This window comes from Amblyomma mixtum, chromosome 8 (genome assembly GCF_055824585.1).
Source record: "Amblyomma mixtum isolate Tamu chromosome 8, ASM5582458v1, whole genome shotgun sequence".
NCBI classification, from domain to species: domain Eukaryota; kingdom Metazoa; phylum Arthropoda; class Arachnida; order Ixodida; family Ixodidae; genus Amblyomma; species Amblyomma mixtum.
In genome coordinates this window covers 41,205,935-41,231,305 of record NC_143019.1, presented here as the reverse complement: position 1 = coordinate 41,231,305, position 25,371 = coordinate 41,205,935, and the positions used below count along the sequence as shown (strand labels likewise).

The 25,371-nt window shown below is 45.9% G+C and overlaps 1 protein-coding gene across 1 annotated transcript; it reads right to left on the bottom strand.

Moving 5' to 3' along the window:
- Positions 1 to 9,193: 9,193 nt before the first annotated feature.
- On the bottom strand, positions 9,194 to 24,838 carry LOC149332237 (uncharacterized). The gene is made up of 9 exons (XM_089557489.1): positions 24,814 to 24,838; positions 23,292 to 23,651; positions 18,891 to 19,104; positions 17,024 to 17,165; positions 14,455 to 14,576; positions 14,172 to 14,289; positions 12,258 to 12,431; positions 10,912 to 11,070; positions 9,194 to 9,349 (listed from the first exon to the last, which is right to left on the bottom strand). Exons 1-9 carry the CDS (start codon positions 24,836 to 24,838, stop codon positions 9,194 to 9,196), a joined length of 1,470 nt encoding a protein of 489 aa, XP_089413615.1.
- Between the last annotated feature and the right edge of the window lie 533 nt (positions 24,839 to 25,371).

The following is a 25,371-nucleotide window of genomic DNA, read 5'->3' as shown; positions in this document are numbered from 1 at the left end:
CCATATTGAAAAGTAGACGGCAAACCAACGCCGGATGCAGAGTTGGATATTTAGGCGCTAAAGGTGCATTAGCAACTACAGGCAAAACCAGTGGCGCTGTTCTCTGAACTGCTACCACCATGCATAATGCAGCATCCATCCAAAAGACAACGCTCTTCCAATGGGTCATTGTATGTCTGCATTAGGAGAACCAGACTTGCAGGGCGCCGACAGCCATCCGAAAATACTACTCTTTTCCTCTCAACTCTTCGCACTCCAAAAGTAATCTTTCTTGTTTTAACTGCGAGCTGTTAGTAGCGCTCTAGGGATCGAATGTAGTGGATAGCAGTCAACTTTGCTACGCGTGCTGCAGCACGCTCGAGAGTAGTACAACCTGTCTAATAGTGTGCTGCCTATGGCGTTCGGCCATAGTCTTAGGGGGCGTAATCAAATCTCGGCCGCGGAAACCGTATTTTTATGCAGACGAAATGCTAATACATTCCTGTTCTGTACAACACCAGGGTACTTTAAAGACAATCAATCCCAAAGTAGAAATTAATACGCAGCCATATATCTACAGCGCCTCTCATAGCCCGTGTGTAGCCTTGAAACGACTCAACCACAAACACCTTACAGTATTATAAACCGTAAAATTAGTGCTGCGTGGACTCCAACTATTGTTTTTGCTTGGCGATTTCAATATTCCAAACATTGCATGGAATAACGAACCCATTATCATACGCCCTTTTTCCGCGTTAGCAAAAGATTTTCTTGACTTGTGTGCATTATTCACTTTCAGTCAGCTAATAACACAGCCTACCAGAACCTCACCACACGTTGCTAGTACTCTTGACCTACTGCTAACTACTCGGCCCGAATTTATTTCGAACATTTGTTATTTACCTCCCCTGAGCGAGCATTCACTGATTAATTTCAACATCAACATTTCACGGCCAAAAATCAGAAAGAAAACAAAGATCATTCGCGACTACAAGAAAGCAAATTTTGATTCCATTAACAAAGAGCTCTGCACATTTCTTGATACCTTCCTCACAGATTTCGACGACCGCAGTGTGCAAGCGAACTGGGATATGTTTATGGATAAAACTACTGAATTAACAGAAAAGTTTATCCCTACGTACACTGTCTCCTCCGACGGTCACGCTCCCTGGTATAACACTCACATAAAGCGCTTATCTAACAAAAAAAAAACGCTTATATAGATCAGCTAAAACGTCTGCTAACACTGCAAAATGGGCAGCTTACAAACGTGCATCTAACGACTACATCACAGCCCTTAGGGCTGCAAGAGATAACTTTTTAAAAATCACATTGCCATCTACGCTATCTACTGACACGAAAAAGTTTTGGCGCACCATTAACCCAAAGAATGACGACATAATAACCCTTGTTGATGACGCTGAAAATGCCATCTCACCTACCGATTCTGCATCCATCTTTAATGAGGTTTTTACACGCAACTTTTCGAAACCCACCCATGCCACTCATCCAACTACACACTCTTACGACTTTGCTGTAATGTACCCTTTAACCATTGAACCAGTCGGCGTAGAAAAAGTAATCACATCACTGAAACTTTCATCTGCTCCTGGCTGTGACCTAATTAATCCAAAGTTTCTGAAAAACACTAACTCATATTGTTCCGTTATACTTTCAAAGATTTTTCAGCAATCACTTGACAAAGGTTCACTGCCTGCTGAATGGAAAGTTGGGAAGGTGATTCCACTCCACAAATCAGGCACGAAACATTGTCCACTTAACTATCGACCCATTTCCTTAACCAGAATACCATGCAAAATTTTTGAACATATCCTCTTTTCTCAGATTGCCAACTTTTTAGAAGCGAACTCATTTTTTTCACAATTTCAGCACGGCTTTCGCAAAACATATTCATGTGAAACCCAACTAGTCTCCTTCACGCATAAACTGCACCTAATACTTGATCACTCTTCAGCAGCTGACTTAATATTTTTAGATTTTTCCAAAGCATTTGATAAGGTGTGTCATAGTTTATTAATCTATAAATTGCATCAACTAAACCTTGATACCAAAATTCTGTACTGGCTTGAGGTTTTCCTGACTAACCGCTCACAGTTTGTCTCAGTTAATGACGTAACCTCGGAGCACTGTCCAGTTCACTCGTGTGTACCTCAAGGCTCTGTGCTTGGGCCCCTTTTATTTCTCATTTATATTAACGACTTACCTTCCTGCGTTTCCTCCCACATTCACCTTTTTGCTGATGACTGTGTAATTTTCACCGAAATAACTTGTGATGACGATGTAACCAGACTACAATCAGACCTTAACGCTGTTTCTGCATGGTGTAAGTTATGGTTAATGGAATTAAACGTTAACAAGTGTAAATTTATGCGTGTGTCAAGAAATGCTAATGAACTTCCTGTGTATTCTCTTAATAACGCACCTTTAGATCCGGTAACAACTTACAAGTATCTTGGCCTTCACATCACCTCTGATCTAACGTGGGCCGTTCACATCGCGCATATAATATCCAATGCTAATCGAATGCTTGGCTACTTACGTAGCAATTTTTCTAAAGCACCATCCTCTTTAAAATTACTCCTTTACAAAACTCTAATACGGCCCAAACTCGAATACGCCGCGTCAATTTGGGATCCCGGCCTAACAAACCTAACACAAGCTTTGGAAATGGTTCAGAATAACTCTACTCGCTTCATTCTTTCTAACTATACCAGAACAGCAAGCATCAGTGCCATGAAATCTAGCCTTAACTTACCATCCTTATCATCACGTCGCAAAATTTTTCGCCTTTCCCTTTTTCACAAGTTATTCTATCACCCGCAGTTTCATACCGAACTTATCTCACCCCCTCAGTACGTATCATCAAGACTAGATCACATTCATAAGGTTGGCATCCCTTTCTGCAGAACAAAAACTTTTTTTCAGTCATTCGTACCACGCAAATCGAATGAGTGGAATGACCTTCCTTCTTCGACGGCCACCATCACCGATCATCATTTATTCAAGAATGTCATAGCTAACATTGTTTAACTAGGATGTATTTTATACTGTTATTGTTTTTTTTTCTTTCCCTGAACGCCTTAGCTAACAATGTATGTGTAGTAGTCATGTTTGTACTTTGCCAGTTTAATTAACTCCTGTTTGTTAAATTTCATTTTTTTTGTAACCACTCCCCTCTGTAATGCCGTAATGGCCCTGAGGGTATCTTAAATAAATAAATAAATAAGTGCGATAATGGTATGCTTACATGAGACTCACTCTCTTCGGGTGCCTCGAACTGCAGAAATCAAGAAAAACAGTCAGTGCGTATGTCGTAACAGCGCGCAAAAGCGCTGCTATTCTTCAACAATAATGAGAAGCTGATTGTTCGATTGTGTATGCGCATCACTTTAACGTCAATGGCCTGAAATGAAATATTTGTAATTATTACAACAGGTAAAACAAGCAGTATGGCTTAGGAAACGAATACGAAATAGCGACACCCTGGTTAAAATCCCGAAGAGCATGTACGCTTAGACGCGTCGAACGAGTAGAACCGACGCCTTGCATAATTCATTGGAAACAAATGAAAAATACATCTCTCTTGGGCCATCACCATGTTGCCTGACGACGATGATACAAGTATGCATCTGCATATTTTGAAGTACGGTTGTGCTGGCCCGCTCACAAGTTCTACTATGCTTACCCCACTCTTTCCAACTGTCACAGTACTGCTCTTTGTTGAGGTGAGGCTGGTCCCGGAGGGGAACTGGCTTTCTGAGGGCGAAGGCGAACAGAAAACATAAATTAAGAATCGGTTCCTCCGCCTGGGCAGTTACGTTAGATCCAGCGAGTTTATACGTAATGCAGTACAAATCATATTGTGGAACACACCACGAGGGGTCGTCAGCCCTTGATCGGTGATACCGTAGTCGACCATGGCGGACTTTCTCCAGGTCTTTCACGAGTCAGTATGATACGTAGGGAACCGCGTCGTAGCAGAGGTCAGTGCGAAGAGATCCAGGCAGGAAAATCCTCAGCAACCGGTCTAAAAAGAAGAAAACAAACTTTGAAAAACACTTTCAATTCACACCTGTCTGCGCACTGCATAGAATATTCCCCTTGTAGTTGAGCCTGTTAAAAATTATGATAGTGATGTTGCAAGTAGACGTGGATTATAGCTAACACAAGCGTAATGCATCGAGCTTGCCGACTGGCTGGCAAAACGCTTTGAGTATCACAGTGCACTTCGGGAACTCGCAATTGGGGCGTCAGAAGTTCACAAAGCCAGAAGAACTATCTTTTTTTATCACACTGCAGCACTCTTATTCCTTATCTCACAGCAGGTTTCTGATATCACCTATCTGCTGTCGGATGAAACGAGCATAACCAAAAACTTAAGAGGGCAATAAAAAAAGCCACCGGGGTATATCCTAGATACACGTAAACAATGCAGAAATATCGCACACGCGTTTCTGAGATACCAGCGGTCGGCTTAAGCGATGCCTAACACAGAAGACGTCTTGCTATCTCATCGAGAACGAATTGGGGATTACGAATGGACATACAGGACACATTCAGACGCACTGCTCACCTGGCCAGGAGAAGAGACGAAGAGGCTGCGCAGAAGGAACGACCACGAAGGGACTTCCACGTGAAGGGCGGGCGTCAAGGGCTTTCCTTTTGTCTGGGCTGCGAGCAACGGAAGGGCGATGCCTAGCTACGTCTCCGATGCACGAGAAGGCTGGACTGGCTGAAACCACTCGGCGCGCGTCCCACTTCTTTTTCACTTACCGCTCGCTTAGTTGTCTCGAGACAGGCAGTGTTTAAAAAGAAATGGCTGAGGCTTAGCTAAGGTTAAGCCTAGTCAGATGCGAAGCATATTGATGACTAAGCTTGGTAAAGTTCCTCGCTTTGTTCTTCAGTTGTTGTAGAACGTTGTCGCCGAGCCGCATATTGAGCACGCCGCTTAGCCAGACGTTCATCCCGCTCTTCATCGGTCTCTGTGGCACGCTGAAGCTTTCGCTTCTCGTTCAAATCAGCCCTGCTTCTAGGCGGCATCCCAACACCTGGCCGCCTCGTAAGTGCCCGGAGAGCGAGGCAAGCTCAGCTTTATACCGCTGCTGTAGCGTCACGTGGTCAGCTGCAGCGCCTCTGATGTGGAGCCTCCACCGCCGCGGCCGACCGCGCGAGCCGGCAGCCCATCTCTCCTCTGCTGTGACGTCATGTTGTCACGTGGTCAGCCGCCGCGCCTCTGATGTGGAGCCTCCACCGCCGCGGCCGACCGCGCGAGCCGGCAGCCTATCTCTCCTCTGTTGTGACGTCATGTTGTCACGTGGTGTCACGTGGTCACGCTAAAGGTCAATGGTAGCTCCACCGCCGCGCTCGACGGGCTGTAGTGTAGCTCTAGTAATATGCTTCGCATAAAAATTCAGGGGGCACTTTGTTGACCTAAAGTGCCGTGAGGCGAAAGGCTTAAGCTCAGTGTTGCTGCTTGTGTCACTGATGTGTGGTTAAGATGTTAAGCTTCGCCTCTGAGAGTGGAGAGAGAGAGAAACAACTTTATTGCCATAGATTGGCGGGATTTAGGGCAGGTGGGCTTGGTGTGGCCCCCAGGTGGGGGCGACTTCCTGGGCCCACGAAATGAGTGCCAGTTGGATGCTCTTGTCTGGCCTTCTGAGGAGTCGGTTCCATCCGTCTTCGGAGGGAGCTGGCAGTAAGGTTCGAGGGGGCGGATTTCCCGCTCAACCCCAGAGGATGTGAGCCTACGCGACAGCGTCTTGCAACGCTACCAGGGAGTCTACAGAACGCCATCGCCCATTCGGCTCTACCAGCGCCATGCTCTACGCCTTACTCGACGGTAAATTATTTTTTGAGGACAGGAAATGTGTCTCTCTCGCATATATCGGTGGACACCTGAACCTCACCGTAAGGGAAGGGAAAATGATGGGAGTGAACAACAAGACCGCACTCACTAGACGCGCCTTTGTTCTTACCAAACGATCGCGCTGGCATGGCGGAGTGGTTAGCGGGCTCGTCTCGCTCTCCGGAGACCCTGGTTCGATTCCCCGACTGGACCAATTTCCTATCCGGTTTTATTTATTTATGTACTAGAAAGGTTAATTAGGCTAATTGGTCTTTACTATTGTTCTAATGCTTCCATCAAGTCTTGTCACTCACCTGCCAAGTGATGGAACTCACTAGAATATTCGACACAATGTATTGAAACGTCTAACTATTAATGACGGCTAATGATAGTTAAGCATGACTTGCACATTTCGTGATTTTAGTTAATGTATTATTATGATAGTTCACGTGACCTCAACTAGTACACTGATTAATTAGTGCTAGTTAGGGTACAGGCGCAGTGCACAGTCCCACATGCCACTTCTTAACTACTACTAATTACCAATTAGTCATTTAGTCATTAACTACAATGATATAATCGTGAAATCCGTTGATATCGTGTTCCGAAGTCTTTCGATTGCCCCCGATTGTTTGTCCATTGGCTTTTGATTGGCATATGTCCATATAAGGCATGCATCCGAAACGCGGACACATTTGCTAACACGTCCTGGTCACGACAGTATCAGGCATTAAAGGCTTTCGCCTTGAAAAAAAAGGATCCATTAATCTACGCCAGCATTGACTTTAAGGAAAAGTACACGGGTCCTCATTCCCCATGCACTTTCTCCCTCCCTAATAACTTATCGGTATTAGAGGGCGGTGTCTCTTTGGGCTCCTGGCCACCAGGGCTTACGAGGTAATGAGGCCGCTGACGCGGCTGCCCGAGCGCTTACTCACCGGGCTCCTCATCCCAGCTCTTCTGACTCGGAGACTAACCAGCCGCTGCTGCGATTCAGGGAAATATTAACACATTATAGCGACAACCACCGCCTTTTCCCGGCCCCTGCAAAAGGGCTGAGTAAGACGGAGGAGCGAACTTTAAGGCGCCTGCAGACAAGTACTCTACTCTGTCCTGCAATAATAAAACATTACGATCCTAACACGGATGGGCGATGCCCACACTGTGGGGAGACCTGTGATATCTTCCACATGGTGTGGGCATGCACTCAATATCCCCACCTCCCCCCTTCCCCTACCCCTTCCAGAGAGGCATGGGAGACTGCCCTCCTCAATTGCTCCTCGCTTGAGTCCCAAAGGGCTCTGGTGAAACGGGCGAGAGACGGGGCCTCGTCATGCGGTGTCCCGGACTAGGGACGCCGACCATGTAGCGGGGCCCAGCGGGGCTCCCAAACCCTATTTCAGTAATTAAAAGTTTTCACCACCACCACCTCAGACGCTTAAGGGCTGGGGGGGGGGTTCCCTTATCCCGTCGGTCACGTACCGATGGGGCTTTCAAGACGACGCAGAGCCCACCACCTGCCCGAGGTGTTCCACACGAATGGCAAAAGAGAATGTTCGCCACCTGCTGTGGACTTGTGCAGGGACAAGGGCTTCAAGCACACGGATTTTACAGGAAGTGGGACTGACGGAGACAATGGAGGAGGAAAGAAAGATGAGGGGCAGGAAAGGCCTTCAAGAGGTTGACGGACTCTTAGGAGGGCAGGAGCCTTCTCCAGCTCCTACACGCAAATGCCTTACGTGGTTCCCTATAATATACAGCGGAGCTAAATTATGTCTTAATGGCAAGTGTGCCAGAAAAAAAAAGCAGCAGCAAGAATTATTATGCACACGACATTTACTTGTAAAAAGGGGGTAATTACTCATTGGCATCCACCCAAGCGCAGCCATACGGCTACAAAGGAAAGCTATACAGCTTTCTCAGAAACATCGTAAATAAAAATTCGCCCTGGTCCGGGGTTCGAACCCGGTACCACCGCTTCACCGGGGCAGTCGCTCTACCAACTGAGCTAACCGGGACGGAAAGCTTATGGTAGGGCGAGAGCGAATGGATCAATAACTCGAAGTGGGAAAAGTGTTATATATATATATATATATATATATATATATATATATATATATATATATATATATATATATATATATATGGTTTGGTTTGGTTTATGGGGTTTAACGTCCCAAAGCGACTGAGGCTATAAGAGACGCCGTAGTGGAGGGCTCCGGAAATTTCGACCACCTGGGGTTCTTTAACGTGCACTGACGTCGCACAGTACACGGGCCTCGCATTTCTCCTCCAAAGAAATTCAACCGCCGCGGCCGGGATCGAACCCGCGTCTTTCGGGCCAGCAGCCGAGCACCATAGCCACGTAGCCACCGCGGCGGCTAAATATACATATATATATATATATATATATATATATATATATATATATATATATACACACACCATACAGCTTGCAACGCTGGTTTGATATTGAATAATGAGCACGACGTAAAGTGGCACTGAAGTCTATTTCGAAACCAAACAAGGCATGCCGCGATGGCTCAGTGGTTAGGGCGCTCCGCTACCGAGACAGAGTACCCGGGTTCGAAGCCGACCACGGCGGGAGCGTTTCGATGGAGGCCAAGCTCAAAAAGGCGCCTTTGTGCTTTGCGACGTCAGTGCATGTTAAAGATCCCCACGTCGTTGAAATTATTCCGGACACCTCTATCCCTTCCCTTACATCGCGGCTCAGGTGTCCACCGAGATGTGACACGGATACTGCGCCATTTCCTTTCCCAAAAAGTCAATTTTCGATTTTCATGACGTAAGTTTATTTAGGCGGGAGCATTATATGGCTCTGTCGCATCAGCAAAAAATGTCCGCGCGATTACATCGTTCCCTCAACATAAATGTGTGAAAGTCTGTGACAGATAGTATGCGATAAAATGTTACCGTGGGAAAAATGTGGTTGACGAGGTTTATTAAATTAAACGCGAAAAAACACGAAAAATTGCACTTAGCTGTCAAAATAGCGATGTACGTCGATAGAGTACATGGACGTCAAAACAGCCATGGACGCCGATATAATACGTGTTCGTTCACTTTCGAATTGCTCCAATGCGGGTCGCCGCAGGGATCGCAAAGTTTTTTTGCGACGTCGTCAATCTTACTCAGAGAAAGTTATGTACTGTTACCGTTGTGAAAACACCTGTAGACACAGAGGTACTCTAGCACGCAGAGAGAAATCTCTATGGACTTCTTTTTTATCGACGATACAGTCATAGCAACCCTGCCCAACTGCGCCACGGTGTTATGCCCCTCTGACGAGCAGCAGGACGTGAGCGGGGCAGCACCGTAGGAGGCTGCTCAGCACTGAAAAATGTCGGGCCCGGCGTGCTTGTAGGCCTCGCAGAGGCTCTGCAGCAGGTCGGGGGTGCAGCTGGCACTGTGCAGGTGCACGTCGAACAGCAGCCACGCTGTGCGGCTTCGGAACTGGATTCCATCGGAGGCCAAATCAACGAGCTACGTGAGCGAAACATGCAACGGTACACGGGGTTAATCCGGGACTCTTTGCAATGAGCGCACCCAAGCAGCAGAGGTAATCTGCCCAATATGGCAAATGGGTGGTTTCACTGTAACCCTTTGTAGAACTGACATTTGCCGATATGCCTGGGTTGTACAATACTTCTTGAGCCAGACATGGAGCACCTGAGAGCAGGCGCTCTGAAGTAAATTTTAGCAAGCGCAGGAATCAGTGCAAACACAACATGCGATCGAAAATAAGCCGCCCCGGAGGTTTACTTCCAACTTGTACTCTTCGGTTCTCTAGTATCACTGGAAGACCTCAGCTCGGAAAGGGGAACGCGGGAATTCCTATAACTTTCGAATAGTCGGGAACAGTGATCATCATCATCATCACGGGCATATATCTGGCAGGTGGTCTCCAGAGAGCAACCCAGGAGGCAGGAGGGCCGTCTTTGTCACGTGACCCTGCGGCGCCATCACAACCTGGCCACCCGATTGTGAGCAAACTGCCCACCGTGGCAGGCGGTTGGTTAATTAATGATTGGTCGGTCGGGAAGGTCAGCCTAAGCCGCCCAATGCCTACCGCTGGGAGCACCTGCCATCGCAGGGCAGTAACGCTTCGCTTAACCGCTGCACCACTGCACCAGGAGTGGTATGACTCCGAGGGATCTGTGAATGTAAAGTAGAGAATGGCATTCTGCATATAAGTGAATTAACCCTATACACTATCGCGTTATCCCTTTAAGGCAGAGCTCAAGTGTTCCCTCCAATTTTTAGGCGCTCTTTAAATATAATCCAATCACGTTTGATGGTAACATATTCGGGAAGCTGATTCTTTCCTTGTATTGTGGCTGGTAAAAAAAGATTTGTTAAAGGCGTTATTTGGTCAATGTAAACGCAGAATGCTTATGGAATTGAAAAACGGGATGAAGTGTGGACTGGCGGTACGTGACTGACGCAGATTGGGAAATTTCTGGGATACTTATGAAGCAGACATAGCCTAGAAGCAGTCTACCTGAGGACTAGTTAGTGGGCTAACGCCGAGAAACGCCTTGTACTGCTGATGCTGCAATCACAGTGCAAAAGGCAGAAACGAACGTGGTGACCTGTACATTTGCTTCGTGCGAAAATAATTCTAGAAATGTAACAATTCATATCTGTATAGTTACTTATTTTGCAATTTCTGCAATATTTCAAATTCAATTTAACAAAAACAAGTATCAAGTTTAAAAATTCAACACAGGTATAAATTTTATCATGAGCGCAAATCCGTTTCTAACTTGCAATTTCTGCCAAAATATAACGATAGTAGTATTCATATTATGATAATTTAAGATTAAGTTTAAAATAAAGTGAATATATAAAATTAAATGCTCAATTTCAATCAACTGAATTTTTAATAAGTTTAAAAAGTTAATTTAAGAAAAATGTAAAATTTATAACATAAATAGGCAAAGCGCCACACATTGTTATGAATATGCCTTCCTTGACGGTAGAGGGAGGCTCGCAGTAACTGATTTCGCAGTGATAATAGCGAACCCATTTTTCACTGCACTGACCAGACTGCTGAATCCGAGGCCGTATTCCGATAAGAAGACGTTCCTCCTGTCATTCGGCGACACATAGCCGCCGACGGCATGGGTGCTCTTAACTTTCCCAACAAAAACGTCGACAGTTTCCACTGGCTCCACGGGCCGAGGTTGTCCATTCCGACAAATCTGGAACAAAATGGCCGCAAACGAATGATCTACGCATCTACGTTCCGAACAAGCCATCGATGGCGTAATTTCTCTTCCTAGCTAATCAACTGGCATCTCTCAGTTGAGGCCGCATTTTCAGATATCTAAGTAGAGCACATGCACAGGACCGCTCAGCAGAGGCTCGGTGGACATGTACCATTGATAACCTTGGTGTTGCCCACAGGCAGCCGATACGATAGCGATGTGCACAAAACTTGTAGACGGGTCTAAAGCATTCCCTAAACAGAGAATATCATAGGAATTCCTAGATGAACAAGTTTTCAAGAGCAATTCGTCAATGAGATCTATAACAAATATGCAAGTGTTGAACCCTGCATAGAGATGTTCATACAAGCTCGGGCGTGGGACATTCATTAGCAGGAATTAGATTATGGATTATGGGGATTTAACGTCCCAAAGCCACGCAGGCTATAAGGGACGCCGTAGTGAAGGGCTCCCGAAATTTTGACCACCTGGGGTTCTTTAACGTGGGCTGACATCGCCGAAAAGAAGTGTACCTGAGGGCTAGTGGGCTAACACCGAGAAATGACGTGTACTGCTGATGCGGCAATCACAGTGCGTAGGCAAGAATTTCGCCTCCATCGAAATTCGACCACTGCGGCCGGGATCTAACCCGCGCCTTTCCGGTCAGCAGCCGAGCGCCATAACCACTCAGACACCGTGGCGATAAGCTTAAGGAAATATAAAAAGAAAAAGGAAAAAAAAGTTTAAGGAACAAAAACAAAAACAAATAAAAATTAAAAACTCAACAAAAACAAAGAAAGGATAAATAAAAATTTAAAGAATACAAAAAGTAGGAAAAAATGAAAATGAAAAGAAATTACAACTTAAAAATAATGAAGGGAAAAACAAAAAAGAAATAAGCAAATCAATGCCAAACAGTGCGCAAGGAAAATCTTTCGCCTTGCAGCACTTTAGAGAGCCAAAGTGCCCCCTGAATTTTTTAGGTCATTAATCAGTAATTAGTCATTAATTTGTAATTTTTCATTACTTAGTGATCAGTCATTCATTATGTGTGACGTCATCCAGTGGTGACGCCACCAGTGCCACAGAGGCAGTCAAAGTGGTGCGGAAAACGCTTTCGCCTCTGCGCACTTTAGACAGTCAAGTGCCCCCTGAATTTTTCTTTTATGTGTGCCGCTTACCACGTCCATGCTCGTGATGTTACTCTGCACGCACTGGGCGTACGGTATGGACGCTACGTCGGGTGCGTCACTGTTGAGCTGGTAGACGATCGCTCCCAGCTGGTAGGAGAGGCCGGCTATTGCGAGCGAGCTATTGTACTGGGTTCCCGTCCTAGCCACCACCGTCAGGTCCCTCTGCATTGAATCATTTCGCTCAGCATGCTTGCAAACAACGCAGTTCTGTAGAGCTGATTTTTGCGCAACATTATTTTAACGTGCTTGCTATCACGGTGAAAAACTGGAAAGAATTCCAATAGCTGTTCTAGCGCAGGCAATGCAGAAACATGCAAAGCCTTTAGCTGGCCGCAAGCTTAAGCAAGCACTTAAGACCAGTTAAGTTGCCGTGTATTAGAGATTGCTTCATTGTAATGAAAAAGTCGTTACGTTCCACTGTAAACTCCGTATTTGTAAGACAGAAAAAGCCTAAAGATGATAACAGGCAAAATACGGTAAGTAAACTACGGTGCGTCTACAACGGTTTTATGCGCGGATCTCAGCAGCAAGTTTATACGGCCATTCACTTCAAAACAGTGTTCACGAAGTGCTTTCGGTGCATTAAAGTAAAAGTCCTTTTCTTTTGCTAGTAGGCGCTCCTGCTGTGCGGTCTCATTTGGTCTCGTTGTTCCAGGCGGCTGAAGCCATTAAGAAGGGATACAAACTTCCCAGCACTCCTCCTGTTCTCTCACTGTTCCGCGCGTATACGCTTTTTTTTTTCAGTGAGAGCTCCGCAGATGTTGCCTTCGCTAGGGGATAGCGAGTTACATGTCGCAAGAGGAGGCTCGCATTATTTCGCTGTGGGGTGAGCGAGTACTTAACAAAGCAAACAAAAAAAGGCGCCTCTTCCACTGTCGCTATCATCTTCTAGTTTCCACTCTCGTATTGAACTCTCAACCCCTCTGTCTATGCTTTGCTCATAAGTTTACTTGGAAGTTAAGTGGTACTACCATGCTGGCAGATTCTAAAGCTGCCTGTTTCTATAAGGATATGCCGGGATGCTTGTAGAGATGGGGTCTAAATATCTGGAAGTCGTTTTTCTTTCTAGAAGTCTTGTTGTTATCCTTCTGAGGCAATATTAACGTAGTTGCGTTTTTTTAAAGGATGCGCTCGGCGCCTGGATGCAGATAAGGAATCATAGTCAACTACGCAAGCCAAACAATTGACAAAATATATTCAAACATTAATCAATTCAAAGCTACAAAAGATTAGAACAAAGAGGGAAAAGTACGAGTATTCTGTCAAGCACTGACTGACCCATGGAAGCGAAGGCTTCCACACAAAGAGGTAAAATTCGCTAACAGCGGCACCACGTGCTACGAGCTGCGAAGGAAGTTAGTTTTAAAGGCAGTTGCGGCACATGCAATGTCGGATAAATACGTAAGTCTTCAACGCCAAGGGGAACTCGGGGATTTGGCTCTAGTGAAGCTTCGCAAAAATTATTCTACAGCTTCGCGCCAGCGGGACTTTCACGAAAACTCTCGCCGCCTTCTTCTGATGGCATTGCTGAGAACTGCGAGGTATTGTTTCGGTATACTTAAGATTCAGTGAACTCAATGAGTACCGAACACGCTTGTTTGAGCACCTGCCAAGGTTGACGCAAGTGCCTTGCTTTCCGCTAAATCCGTTCAGGATGTTAGGAACATATGATACAAAGCAACGAGGACGAGAACAGAAGGCGGGAAGCTAACAATGCGCCTACCCGGTGTTGTCATTTTTGTTTTCCTCGGCCTTGTTTTCAGCTAGAGCATGTTACTGCATGCGGCTATCAGCCACTGTAGATAACGATCGCTGTAAATCGGGGCACTAAACTACACATTCAGGAAACAGGCCAAGCGGCAATGTGCTGTCAACGTGCAGAAGGAATGCTGCCAAGCTCACCACACTTGGGAACCTGGGGTTCCGCGATTTGAAAGAGACGGGGGGCACTGCGATGCAGTCGGCCCCACTCTGCAGCCTGCCCGAGGAGGAGATCGCAATCACGATGTCCGCGAATGGCCTGGGGTAAAGAAAAGAAGGAAAAAACAATACAAGGTCATCCACAACATATCTCCTTGCATTCATAGAAAACCCCATGCGCTAACCGAGAACTTGGGTGAAAGTGCTGCAGAAATGCACACCCTTCGCAAACGCGTAACCAGCATACCACATGCGTTCGACTTACACGGACAGCAGAGTGATGAGAGCCCTGAGAAGGTTCAGTCCATTCTTGACGCTGTAATCGTGTAGGCCGGCTGCCAAAACTGTCTTTCGCGTTTGGTCATTACCTTGAAGCGCTTTCATTGCCTGCAAGAAAGAAAACATCGCGCGTTCGCATACGATAACATTCTGCACAACAGCATTGCTCGGACACCGTTAGTTGCAGAGATCGTTGTCCATACCAATGACGAACGCTAATTCCATTTTTAGTATTCTGTCGACCATCAGTGAAGAGCCAGCTCAGAACTTCATGATTTTTTATAGAAAAATTAGCTCGTTTTGTGCTCCGATACATAATAATTAGCGAGGAAAAACATTTTTAAAGCTAAAGCTGTACTAGCCCAGCCGAGACAAAGTCATCAACGCCGCAATTTGACCTTCAAGAGGAGGAGCGGTGGTGGTGTGGTATCCACGTGGCATATGTTTTCTCATTCCCTCCTTTATCTCTTCCCTTACTGCGCGGTTTAGGTGTCCAGCGAGTTGTGAGGCAGCTACTGCGCGATTTCCTTTCCGCAAAAACCAATTTTCAGTTTTCTCTTCCTTCCTTTCTCCTTACACTCCCTCCTTCATCCCTTCCCTTACGGCGCAGTTTAGGTGTCCAGCGAGTTGTGAGGCAGCTACTGCGCAATTTCCTTTCCGCAAAAACCAATTTTCAGTTTTCTCTTCCTTCCTTTCTTCTTACACTCCCTCCTTCATCCCTTCCCTTACGGCGCAGTTCAGGTGTCCACCAAGATGCGACAGTTACTGCGCCATTTCCTGTCCACAAAAAGCAGACAAAAGAAAACAAGTGGACTGCTGACGTTCATTGGGTTCATTGGCGTTGGCGTTGATTAGAGTCCGTTGGTTTTCCCGAAGGGAAAGGCCCACAACTGGTTCCCTTGGTCAGTGGACACCTCAATCCTTTTTTCAGGTATGTGGCGTTGGTGTCTTCCTCCAAAAACCTGCTTTCTCTCAGTAGGGCCATTTTTTTTACCTACACTGGCTACACTAGTGTAGCAAGTGTATCATGATAGTGTACCCAGTGTAGGTAAAAAAAAATGGTCCTAGTATTTCGTGCTTAGCAATGCTACACCACCACCAATTTTTTTTTGTTGGTTTACTGATAAATTTAGATTCAGAAGAAAGGTGTTTGTTTTCCAGTCACTTAATTCTAACTTCGCTACTGTTAGGGGTCAGTAATCAAAAAACAATGTGGCGGACTGTAGACGCATCCGGAGAGATAAGCGCCAAAAAAAACACTGGAAGACATCTAAGTAGCGTTTTGGAAATCACCGGCAGGTGCCGTATTTCGCAAGTAGGCTGTTTACGTGTTATCAGCAGGAATCATTTTATATGGGTCAACTTCAGTTAGTTGTCAGTGTGCATTAACGTCTTACGTACAAAACGTTCCATTGCAACTAAGTATAGGCACTCTCTCATGAACTGTCGACATTTAAGCCGCGGCCAAAGCTAAGTATTCATTGAGACAGATGAAGAACCCCTCGTAGCTTTCATTACAGTGTATTTGATATTGAAGACACTCAGCCGTGATAAAATGAGACCCTTGGGCTTGAGTAAACAAACTGAGCGCTGAAAACCATGGCGTAGAAGACAATGAGTAATTCGCACTGTTTTCCTCATGGCAGTTCTGCAAGCCACACAACCTCTGGAATACACCCCTTCATTCCACTTCCAGTACCCGACAGTAAATTCAAAGAGCTGTCACAATACGAGAAACACTTTTGCGCTTGTGAACAAGTTACTGTAGTAAAACTGTTAGCAGCAGCGAGGTGCCAGGAGATGTATATGTACTGTAAATTGCCAGCATCAATTTCTCACGATGCATTGTATGATGACCCTTTACTGCAAGGCATGGGACACAAAAGTGTGCCACCTCCAAGAGACGAAGGTCTTGTTAAGAAGAATTGAAAAATATCACCATGGTCGCCTTTTAACGAGGAATGCGACCTCGGCCGGCTACGATATGTGAACGAGGCCAATGTTAGGCAGCTACGGGAACTGGGAAACTTGTGTAAGGCGAATGAAATTAAGAAGCCCAGTCTCTTTCCTGATTAGCTTGCTTCGTTATAGTTGCCATGTTTTAATGCGAAAGAATTTCTAAGCTATGTCGCCGAGGTCGCGACACCGAAACATGTCCGAAAAACGTGTCCGCAGCAGTTGCGACTTTTTCAGAAGAGGTAGCATCAAACGAATGGCTGTGATCGCTAGAGGACGATATGAGGATGCTGCGCAAAAAAAAATGTCATTATGTCAACTTATCATTTTTCTTTCCATAGCTCGCTACGTTGCCTTTAACTTAAGCTGAACCCTTCTCGTACGCCTCCACGTTTCAGTCCCATAGGTGAGTACTGGTAAGATACAGCCAAGATACAGCATTTTTAATGTAACGAAGAGAGCTTGTGAATGCATAGCGTCCATGTTTAACCCTTGTTTAACGCGTTGGGAAAAAGCATGCTGGACTCCGGCGACATCGCCAATCCAATGTTTTTGAAAGTGCTTCGAGACTGCTGCACGCACACCAAAGCAATACTCACATAAACAACCTGTAGTAGATTTGGATACTCTTGCCTCGCATCTCTGACGAAGGCGTTCAGTATGGCGAAGTGCCTGATGTTGTTCTGCTCCAGCGCGGCCAGGCTTCCACTGGCAGCTTGCAGGTTCTGCGGCGTAGTGCGTCTGAAGAGATGATGATAAGAAGTCATTGGAGTGAGGTTCTAAAGGACGCGTCAAAAAATATATCCAACTTCCTTTATTTGCTTTAAATATATGGTTTTATACCCTGTCAGCGAACTGGTGCTATGAAGTGGCAAACGGGATATCGTCACCGTGACACCGTTCACTTTACATCGCTCGGCGACAACACAAGACCGTATAACAATGGTAGCGGTGAGGAAAAGACAAAATACCGATGCGGCGCCCGGTGGAATCGGGTGAGCGTTCTCACGATTCTCAAAGGCATGTGAAAAACTGCTTTTGAAGCGCCTGAATATAAAACAGCCACAAAGTGAACTAATAATGGCGATAGGGTAGATAAACCTCGTCTGGGCTACACTTACCTGTTCATGCTAGATAAACTTCGTCTGGGCTACACTTACCTCTTCATGCTAGATATACCTCGTCTGGGCTACACTTACCTCTTTATGCTAGATTTGGCTACACTTGCCTCTTCATGCTAGATTTGGCAACACTTACGTCTTCATGCTAGATATACCTCGTCTGGGCTACACTTACCTCTTTATGCTAGATTTGGCTACACTTACCTCTTCATGCTAGATTTGGCTACACTTACCTCTTCATGCTAGATAAACCTCGTTTTGGCTACACTTACCTCTTCATGCTTGACTAACCTCGTCTCGGCTACACTTACCTCTTCATGCTATATAAACCTCGTCTGGGCTACACTTACCTCTTCATGCTAGGTAAACCTCGTCTAGGCTACACTTACCTCTTAATTGCATATAGAGTAACAAAGTTATTCAGTGAGCTGAGATTGTTGTAGCGGTGTTGTAAAGGATAGCCCGCCTCGCTTTTAGCCGCCGAGACAGATTTTATTTCCACCACAGGCAGCGAGCATTGTCTTTTTTAAGCCGTATTCCTCTTTCGAGCACCATGCTGCTCGTTTGGGACTAACAGTTCCACCTTGAGGAATAATTTGCAGCCAAAATACCGGTTAATAGCCTGTAACTTTATTCTCGAATACGACTCATAGCTATGGCAGGCGAGTTCGTCAGTAAAAGCACTAACGCTTCATCCAGTTTTCGTCCGTTTTTACTTAGAGCAGGGGTGGCCAAACTGCGGCTCACGAGCGGAATGCAGCTCCTTGCGGGTCCAAGTGTGGCTTGCGACCCTCTTCCATCCAAACTCCCCCCCCCCTCCTCCTCTCATTTCTGCCTCGAAAGACAGCTTCCGTTAGGTCCCGGAAGAGGTGATATGGGGCAGATGTTGCGAAGCCCCGTTGCGAAGCGACTCCTAAGCAAACGCAATTCAGCGATCACGTCACCGTGCGCGTATGATTGGCTGATCCAACAGGGCGGGTTGAGAAAGGCGAGGTGTGTACTGCAGCAAGTGTAAGAGCATGAAAAAAATGTTTATAAAGCCACAAAGACCGGCAAAGTAAAGCGGAGTGTATATGCGGCAAATGCAAAACATCCAGTCATTAACTAGCGAAGAAACCCAGCACAAGTAAAGCGAAATTAATTGGTGCACTTTTCAAGCACTTCAATGCCGCAAAAGGGAAAAGCATCGTCCTAAAAGAGCATTCTGCTCACACAGTTCATCTCATCAAACCATCTTAGCGGGTGCCAAATTTTGTTTCCTACTTCGTTCAGTCTGTGTTTTCTCCACCATGTCAGTGAGCCTTAAACATCTCAAGCCCACGTCGTCACAAATCGCGTCACTTACCCGTAGTCGAAGGCGACCCCGGGCTTAACTTTGCTGTAGCTCCTCGCTCGTTGTTGAAACGTCTGCCAGCTGGCCTCCACTGTGCTGGCCTGTAGTGTCTGTCCCGAGACGACCACTTCGGTGTAGAAGAGGTAATCGCAGTACTTGTCTGGTGGGTACATTGATTCTGCCACAGCAGAATGCCCCACGGTGCAGAGGAGCTCTTTGACAGGGCCTGCGTCAAGCACGCGGGGGGTGTTGAGATTGCATTGCTTCAGTGCGCACGGCCAGAGCCACCGAGACTAGGTGGCTCTGGCACGGCGCGGCAGCCATACTGCCGCGAATGTTTGTAGTGTTTATTTGTTCGCTGTTCAAAGCTGCCGGAGCGCCGCTTTATCGCTTTGTTTGTGATGCAAGACGTGCCCAGATTTATCTCGATTGGTCACATCCAGGCGGAGCCAATTCTTCGTTGTTCCAGAACGTTCTAGTAACTTTCCAATCTTTATCTCGAAAGTTCGCTATCAGCTTTAAAATGAGTATGGCCGAGAGCGGCGGGCTTTCGGTTCCACGACCGCCGAGCAAGCTCGTTGCTACGCCACCGCCGACTCATTATGTTCTTTCCGGGCTCAAGTCAGCCAGAATAAAGAGTTTTGTTTAGAAGCCATTTTCGCTGTCTTCCTGCTCTCCGGACTGCAGTCACTAACTTGTGAGAGTATGGCCATTTATGGAACGGAACCGAAACACTGAAGGCAAGCAAGTCCGTGCAAACCGCACCTGACAGGACAAATATCATTGCACGCGACCAGGCCAAAGTATGACTCCTGTACCACAGGTGGTGATGAGTATATAGGTTCTCAGAATATGGATGCCTCAAGAGAAAACATGTGAGGGGCAAAATCATGGCGCTGAATCTCTCCAATAAATTTTTTCCTTAGTTGTTATGGAGTGGCAGCAAAGACGAGTTCCGGCCGTGGAGACCACATCTCCGTGGAGGCGAATTGCTTACAAAAATGCCAGTGTGCTGCAAGATTCAGGCTGATTTAAATAGCTCGAATGATTAAAACTAATCCGGAGACTCCAGTACACCGACTGCCCCTCTCACCTTTGTTTTGTTCTGTCTTCAAGGATGGATAAGGTAGGCACCCTGTGTTATATTGTGGACTTCCTTTCTTGGCTACCATTTATTAATATAATATTCTCAGCGTCTTCCAACAAAGGCACCTGCCAAAGTACACACCTTAGCGACAGCACCGCATAATACCCGCCATGCTTGGGGCTGGTGAAGAGTGGTTTAATATGCCGGTTGGCTGGTGTCCTAGACGCATTTCTTGCAAAGCTGTCTATGGGCGCAGGGGGCGTATTGTGTCCGCGGGTAGAAAGCAAATGCAATAAATTAAAAGCATTGCTTATTCTGTAATGACTATCGCAGCGGTACCGGCCTCAGCAATGGGGTCGAAACTCTACGCTTGCAATTGATGTCAGGGCAGCATCTTTCTTTGTCTGAGGGGAATTTCATGACTCCATCATCGTCACTCAATGGGCAAACATGTTAACTTTCTCTTATCTAAGAACGGTGGAGAGACGAAGACCAGATTTATCAATTGCGAAAACATTTTTTCTCACGCAATCTAGAAACCGCAAAACGATTTTGGCTTTTCGCCTGCGTCGGAATTCTGCGGTCACAGATGAGACTGCACACGTGACATCGCGTGATCTTCCGTAAAATGCCGTAATGTGTCATCAGAGGTATAAGACATTCAAGAGGCTGACGGCGCACAGTCACCTGTTGTAAGCGTGAGAAACCTTCGATAGAATATACTCGGACACCTAAGTTGTGAGGGAGTTGTAAACGAAGCGAAATTCTTCATTTGCGACAGCGTTAGTGTTAGTTTAGGCGACAGCACGACGAATAACCATTCCAACTGCAAGACGCACGACGTTTACAAGTTAGCGAGTGGCTTCAAAGCAAGCAAGGCAGGCTTTCGATTTTTTGTAAAGAGATGCGTAGCGTTCGATGGTACACGTAAGCCGCCTTCCAAAGCTGCCCAAAACCACTAGGCAGCAGTTTAATAGTGACAAAGAGAACAAGGGAGGGAAAACCTCAAGGGCCAACGCTTCTACAAGAGGAAATATCTTCTTCTGGGTTCACTTTTGTGATCATCAAGAGCCATCTGACCACCTTCTCTCTACCGTGGACTCAGCAGCAATTTGTTTAGGTTCTTATGATCGTGTAGGCTGAGTAGTCTGCCTATCTGCCACGCCTCTCTATAGGCCAAAAGTTGTCTTACCGTTTAAAAACGTTGGAGGAGTCGTATAAAGTGTTCCGTGCTTGCGAATTAGCATCGCTTCGGATGTAAAGACCAAAAATCTGGATTTAAATAGCACGTTAATCTTCAACATCAGCTACTTAAGTTTTTGAAAAGTATTGAGGCTCTGAGAGCGATGTTGAGATGCTCTTCGAACCTGCTCACAAAACTTTGCTGCGATACGCACGCGAAATATTGCATCACCAGACACGATCAAACCAGCCAAAAAATATTGCCGCTGTTGAGGCAAGTAGCTCTATCCAGAATATTTCGCTCTATTTTATGGTGCTGAAGCATTCTGGGCCGTTCTACGGCGTGGCGATTTCGTAAGGAATAACTATTTTCTTCAGTGCTCTGCAGCACACATGAGCAAGCGGGCAATAACAGTTCTCAGACGAGACATGATAAAACCAGCCGAAAAATATTGCCGCTGTCGAGGCGGATAGCTCTACCCAGAATATTTCCCTCCGTTTTTTTGGCGCTGAAGCATTCTGGGCCGTAGTAAGCAGTGGCGATTTCGTCTGGAATAACTCTTTTCTTCGCTTCGCTGCAGCACACAGGAGCATGCGGGGAATAAAAGTCCTCACGAGGAAAACATTGGCTTGTGGAGAATGGGTAACCCAGACCAAACTCTTTGATAATGGCAACCCTCTGGTCTACTCGGTGAATGTTTGGGTTTCCCGCCGCTCGGGCTTGTGAAAGCAACTGGACCGCGATACCGTCAGGCACACCCATGTGCACTGCCAAATGGTTTTAACGTGTGACAATGCTGCAAAAACGGAAAATAAACTGCACATCGAAGCGTGGAAGCAGAGAGTCGTCGCAATGAGCTGTGTAGAGCTAGAGTTTATGTACAGTAACTCGTTGTATACAAATAAGGTTGCAGAAAAGGGGAACAAAGTTTCAACATTGATCCAGTACGGAAGAGTCGGAAACCATTACAAATTAATATAATCAGCGCAAAGTGGCCAGTGGGGTTCGTCGAGGTTCGGTACGTTCCGTTGCAAGGAAGTTTCACTCCCTAAAAACAAGATTACCAACGCATAGGATTCTGTGGCAGCTTCCAAGGAGAATCCCTACTTCCTTGTTATGTTCATTATATCAATATGCACTAATAAAACTTAGTAAGTACGGCGGCTCCTGTAGGGAAACCGAACGTCTTTTGGTTTTTCTTTCTTTTTTCTCCTTTTGATAGGTATTCTTTCCATGTTTTATTATGATTTTCCTCGACCACTCGAGGTTTCGTCCAACTCTCGACTGCACCAATATGCACTATTTCCTTAATGCGACATTCGACTATATTCGTGGGACACAACACCTTTGAGGCGAGTGTTCTTGTATGTTGCTGTCTCTTACCTATTCTAACAGCGATGCTGTACAAATTTTGCCTCCATAGCTACTCTTGTTGACCCTCTCTTGGGCTGGCCCATCGCGCACAAAAAAAAAATTCGCTGTGGCTTAGCTTGGTTAAGCCCGGTAATTGCGAAAGCAATATCCGTACCTACGCCATGGTACAGCTGGTAGTGTAGCTGGTGGTGGTGCTTGGTTAGACTTGGGGTGGTGCATCGGTTATACAATCCAATCCAATCCAATCCAATCCAATCAAATCCAATATAATCCAAATCAATTCAATGCAATCTAATCCAATACAATGCAATCCACTCCAATCCAATTCAATCCAATATATTCCACTCCAATGCAATGTAATCCAAATCAATCCAATTCAATACAATCCAATGAAATCCAATCCAATGCAATCCGATGCAATCCAATCCACTCGAATACAATTCAATGCAATGCAATCCAATGTAATGTAATCTAATCTGATCTAATTTAATCTAACCCAATCCAGTCCAGTCCAATCCAATCTAATTCAATCAAGGTCAAATGAAGGTCAATGGTGGTCACCGCCGCGGCACGATGGTGGTCACCGGCCGCGGCACGCAAAGCCGTGAAAGTGCAAGTAGTATTGCTTTCGCAATACAAAATAAGGAAGCCTTGTGCTCAGTTCTAAGTGGAAGCTATGTGAAGTGTTAACGTTTTGCCCATTTACTGTCTGCGCGCTTTTTTCGTTGGTTTGATCGCCATGGCTCCAGTATAAATAATTGGGCCTTACCTGTGGTTGGTGGTGCGCCTTTTGCAGTAGTGGTAGGCCGCGTAGTAGTAGTGCGGGTAGTTGTGGTACTGGCAGTCGTTCTTCGGGTAGTTGTACTTGTAGTTGTCATTGTCATAGTCCTCGGCGTAGACGTCGTAGTAGTAATTGTGGTAGTGGGGGTCGTCCCACTTGTGGTAGTTGTCAGTCGAGTAGTTGTACTGCGAATAGTCGTGGGGGTAGTTGTCGATGGAGTAGTTGTGCTAGGGAGAGTCGTGAGGGGGGTCGCCGTCGTCGGGGTGGTTGTCGGGAGGGTCGTAGTTTCTTGGGTTTGCGTCAGAGTTATGACAGGCGGTGGCGTTTCTGGCGCTATCGTCGGAGGGGCTGCCGGGAATGGAAGAACACAACAAAGTTGGCTTAAAAAATATGCTTCTTGGGACATGTTATGAAATAAACTTAGTGAAAGTGTCGCGTTCTGCACGTTGCATCAAACTTGAAAGCTCTTTCCCTAAATTTCATAACAGAACACATTTGGACAGTTGTTAGTTACGGAGTCCAAAGAGCAATCTTGAGTGGCACGCTTCAGGCCCGGAAGAGAAAGTGATTGAGCTTCTTAATGTTATCAGGCAGAAAGATGACACATACGACGAACACACAGCTGCAATAGTCGTTTGTTGGATGGGTCTCACAATGCGTACAGACAGACTCTCTTTGCAGGCGTATATCAGAATGTCCTAAAATAACTCCTCTGCCCAAAGGCTGCAAATCGTGAGTGCACATATGATTTCTTTTTATGAAGGAAAGTGTAACTAGTTTTCAATATCGACGGGGTAATTTAACCGAAAAAAAGGGAGGCTGCTGGCAGTGTACGTTGGGTTTAAGCAGGGATACGTGATTTTTAAGCAATGACATTTTAACACTTGAAAACGGGCATGCTTCTTCAGTTTCACTCTGTCTAAATACGATTGAGTCAGCGCTGCCAGCGTACTACGTATAGCCTTAAAGATGAATGAAAATGGTTCAACTAGCATTCTATTTTCAGTTAGAAAAAACCTGCAGCTATTGCAAGTTCCTCTAAATCCAGCAATAAACCACGCAAGTGCAGACCCGGGCATTCGAAGTTGAAGCATAAGTACCATTATGTGGACCTTTTTATCAGGGTGCTTGTTCTGCAATAATCATTGTGTTATTTTTTATTTGGCAAAGTGGCCTTTAAGAGAATTTCAGGGCTTGTTTACCTACTGATAATCATAGAGCTTTTATGAGATAGCTATGCGCATGTAGCTGTCTTCTAGGATTAACTGGAAGTGACACGTCTACTCTGCTTCAAGATCAAGCTCCTTACAGCATTCACTCCTCTGTCCACATAGATACGACCTTTAGCAGTGACTAACACTAAGAAGCGTCGTAGAATGCGTCTCATTCTACGACGCTGTTTCTAACTGTCAACATTTCGAATCGATTTACCGCTGCCTAAAAAGAGAACTACAGACATGCGCAAATCTCCGGCGTTTCGCAGGAGCTGACGGCTCCGAAGAGCAGGTACCTGCTGTTGAGTAGTCGAACGACATAGTTTCTTGACTGGTACTTGTAGGCACAACGGTGGACTCAGAAGTGGCAATCTGTGGGGGCACCGGACGAACGATGGGAGGCACTACGACAGTTCCGCTGCCGCTGTCGCGTAAATCGAATTCCGGCTCACTCGCTTCCTCTGCAGCAGATCAGACAACAAATATACATTAGCTGTAGTCGCCGTGAGTGTGCTAAACTATCTTTATCATTGCTTTTAGATTGCGTGTTATTCCGTTGAGTTTTTTTTTTCCTTTTAAAGGCGAAAACCTTTAATGGCTCATACTGTCGTCTGTTAACAAAGGGTGTCACACGCAAAAATATAGAAGAAAATCAATGGTTGGTTCAGATAGAAGAAGAAAAAATGAACCTAGAAGCCAAGTTTGATGACTGTTGATTAATTATATATTATAGGCAAAAAATGTCGAAATTGCGTCGAAATAGCGCGGAGGTCGATATAGCCACGGGAGCAGTATGACGTCACATCCACCGGAAGTCGCCACGGCATAGTGAAAATTGTCACAGAACGGTCGAA

What these genes read in the sequence shown, in the direction of transcription:
- LOC149332237 (XM_089557489.1), bottom strand. Translation starts at nt 24,838, where the DNA reads ATGTCGTTCGACTACTCAACAGCAG. An exon ending in GGGGTCGCCTTCGACTACGG is followed by an intron (nt 17,166 to 18,890) that starts GTAAGTGACGCG and finishes TCATCTCTTCAG; the next exon opens with ACGCACTACGCCGCAGAACC. An exon ending in ACATCACGAGCATGGACGTG is followed by an intron (nt 11,071 to 12,257) that starts GTAAGCGGCACA and finishes ATTTTGTTCCAG; the next exon opens with ATTTGTCGGAATGGACAACC.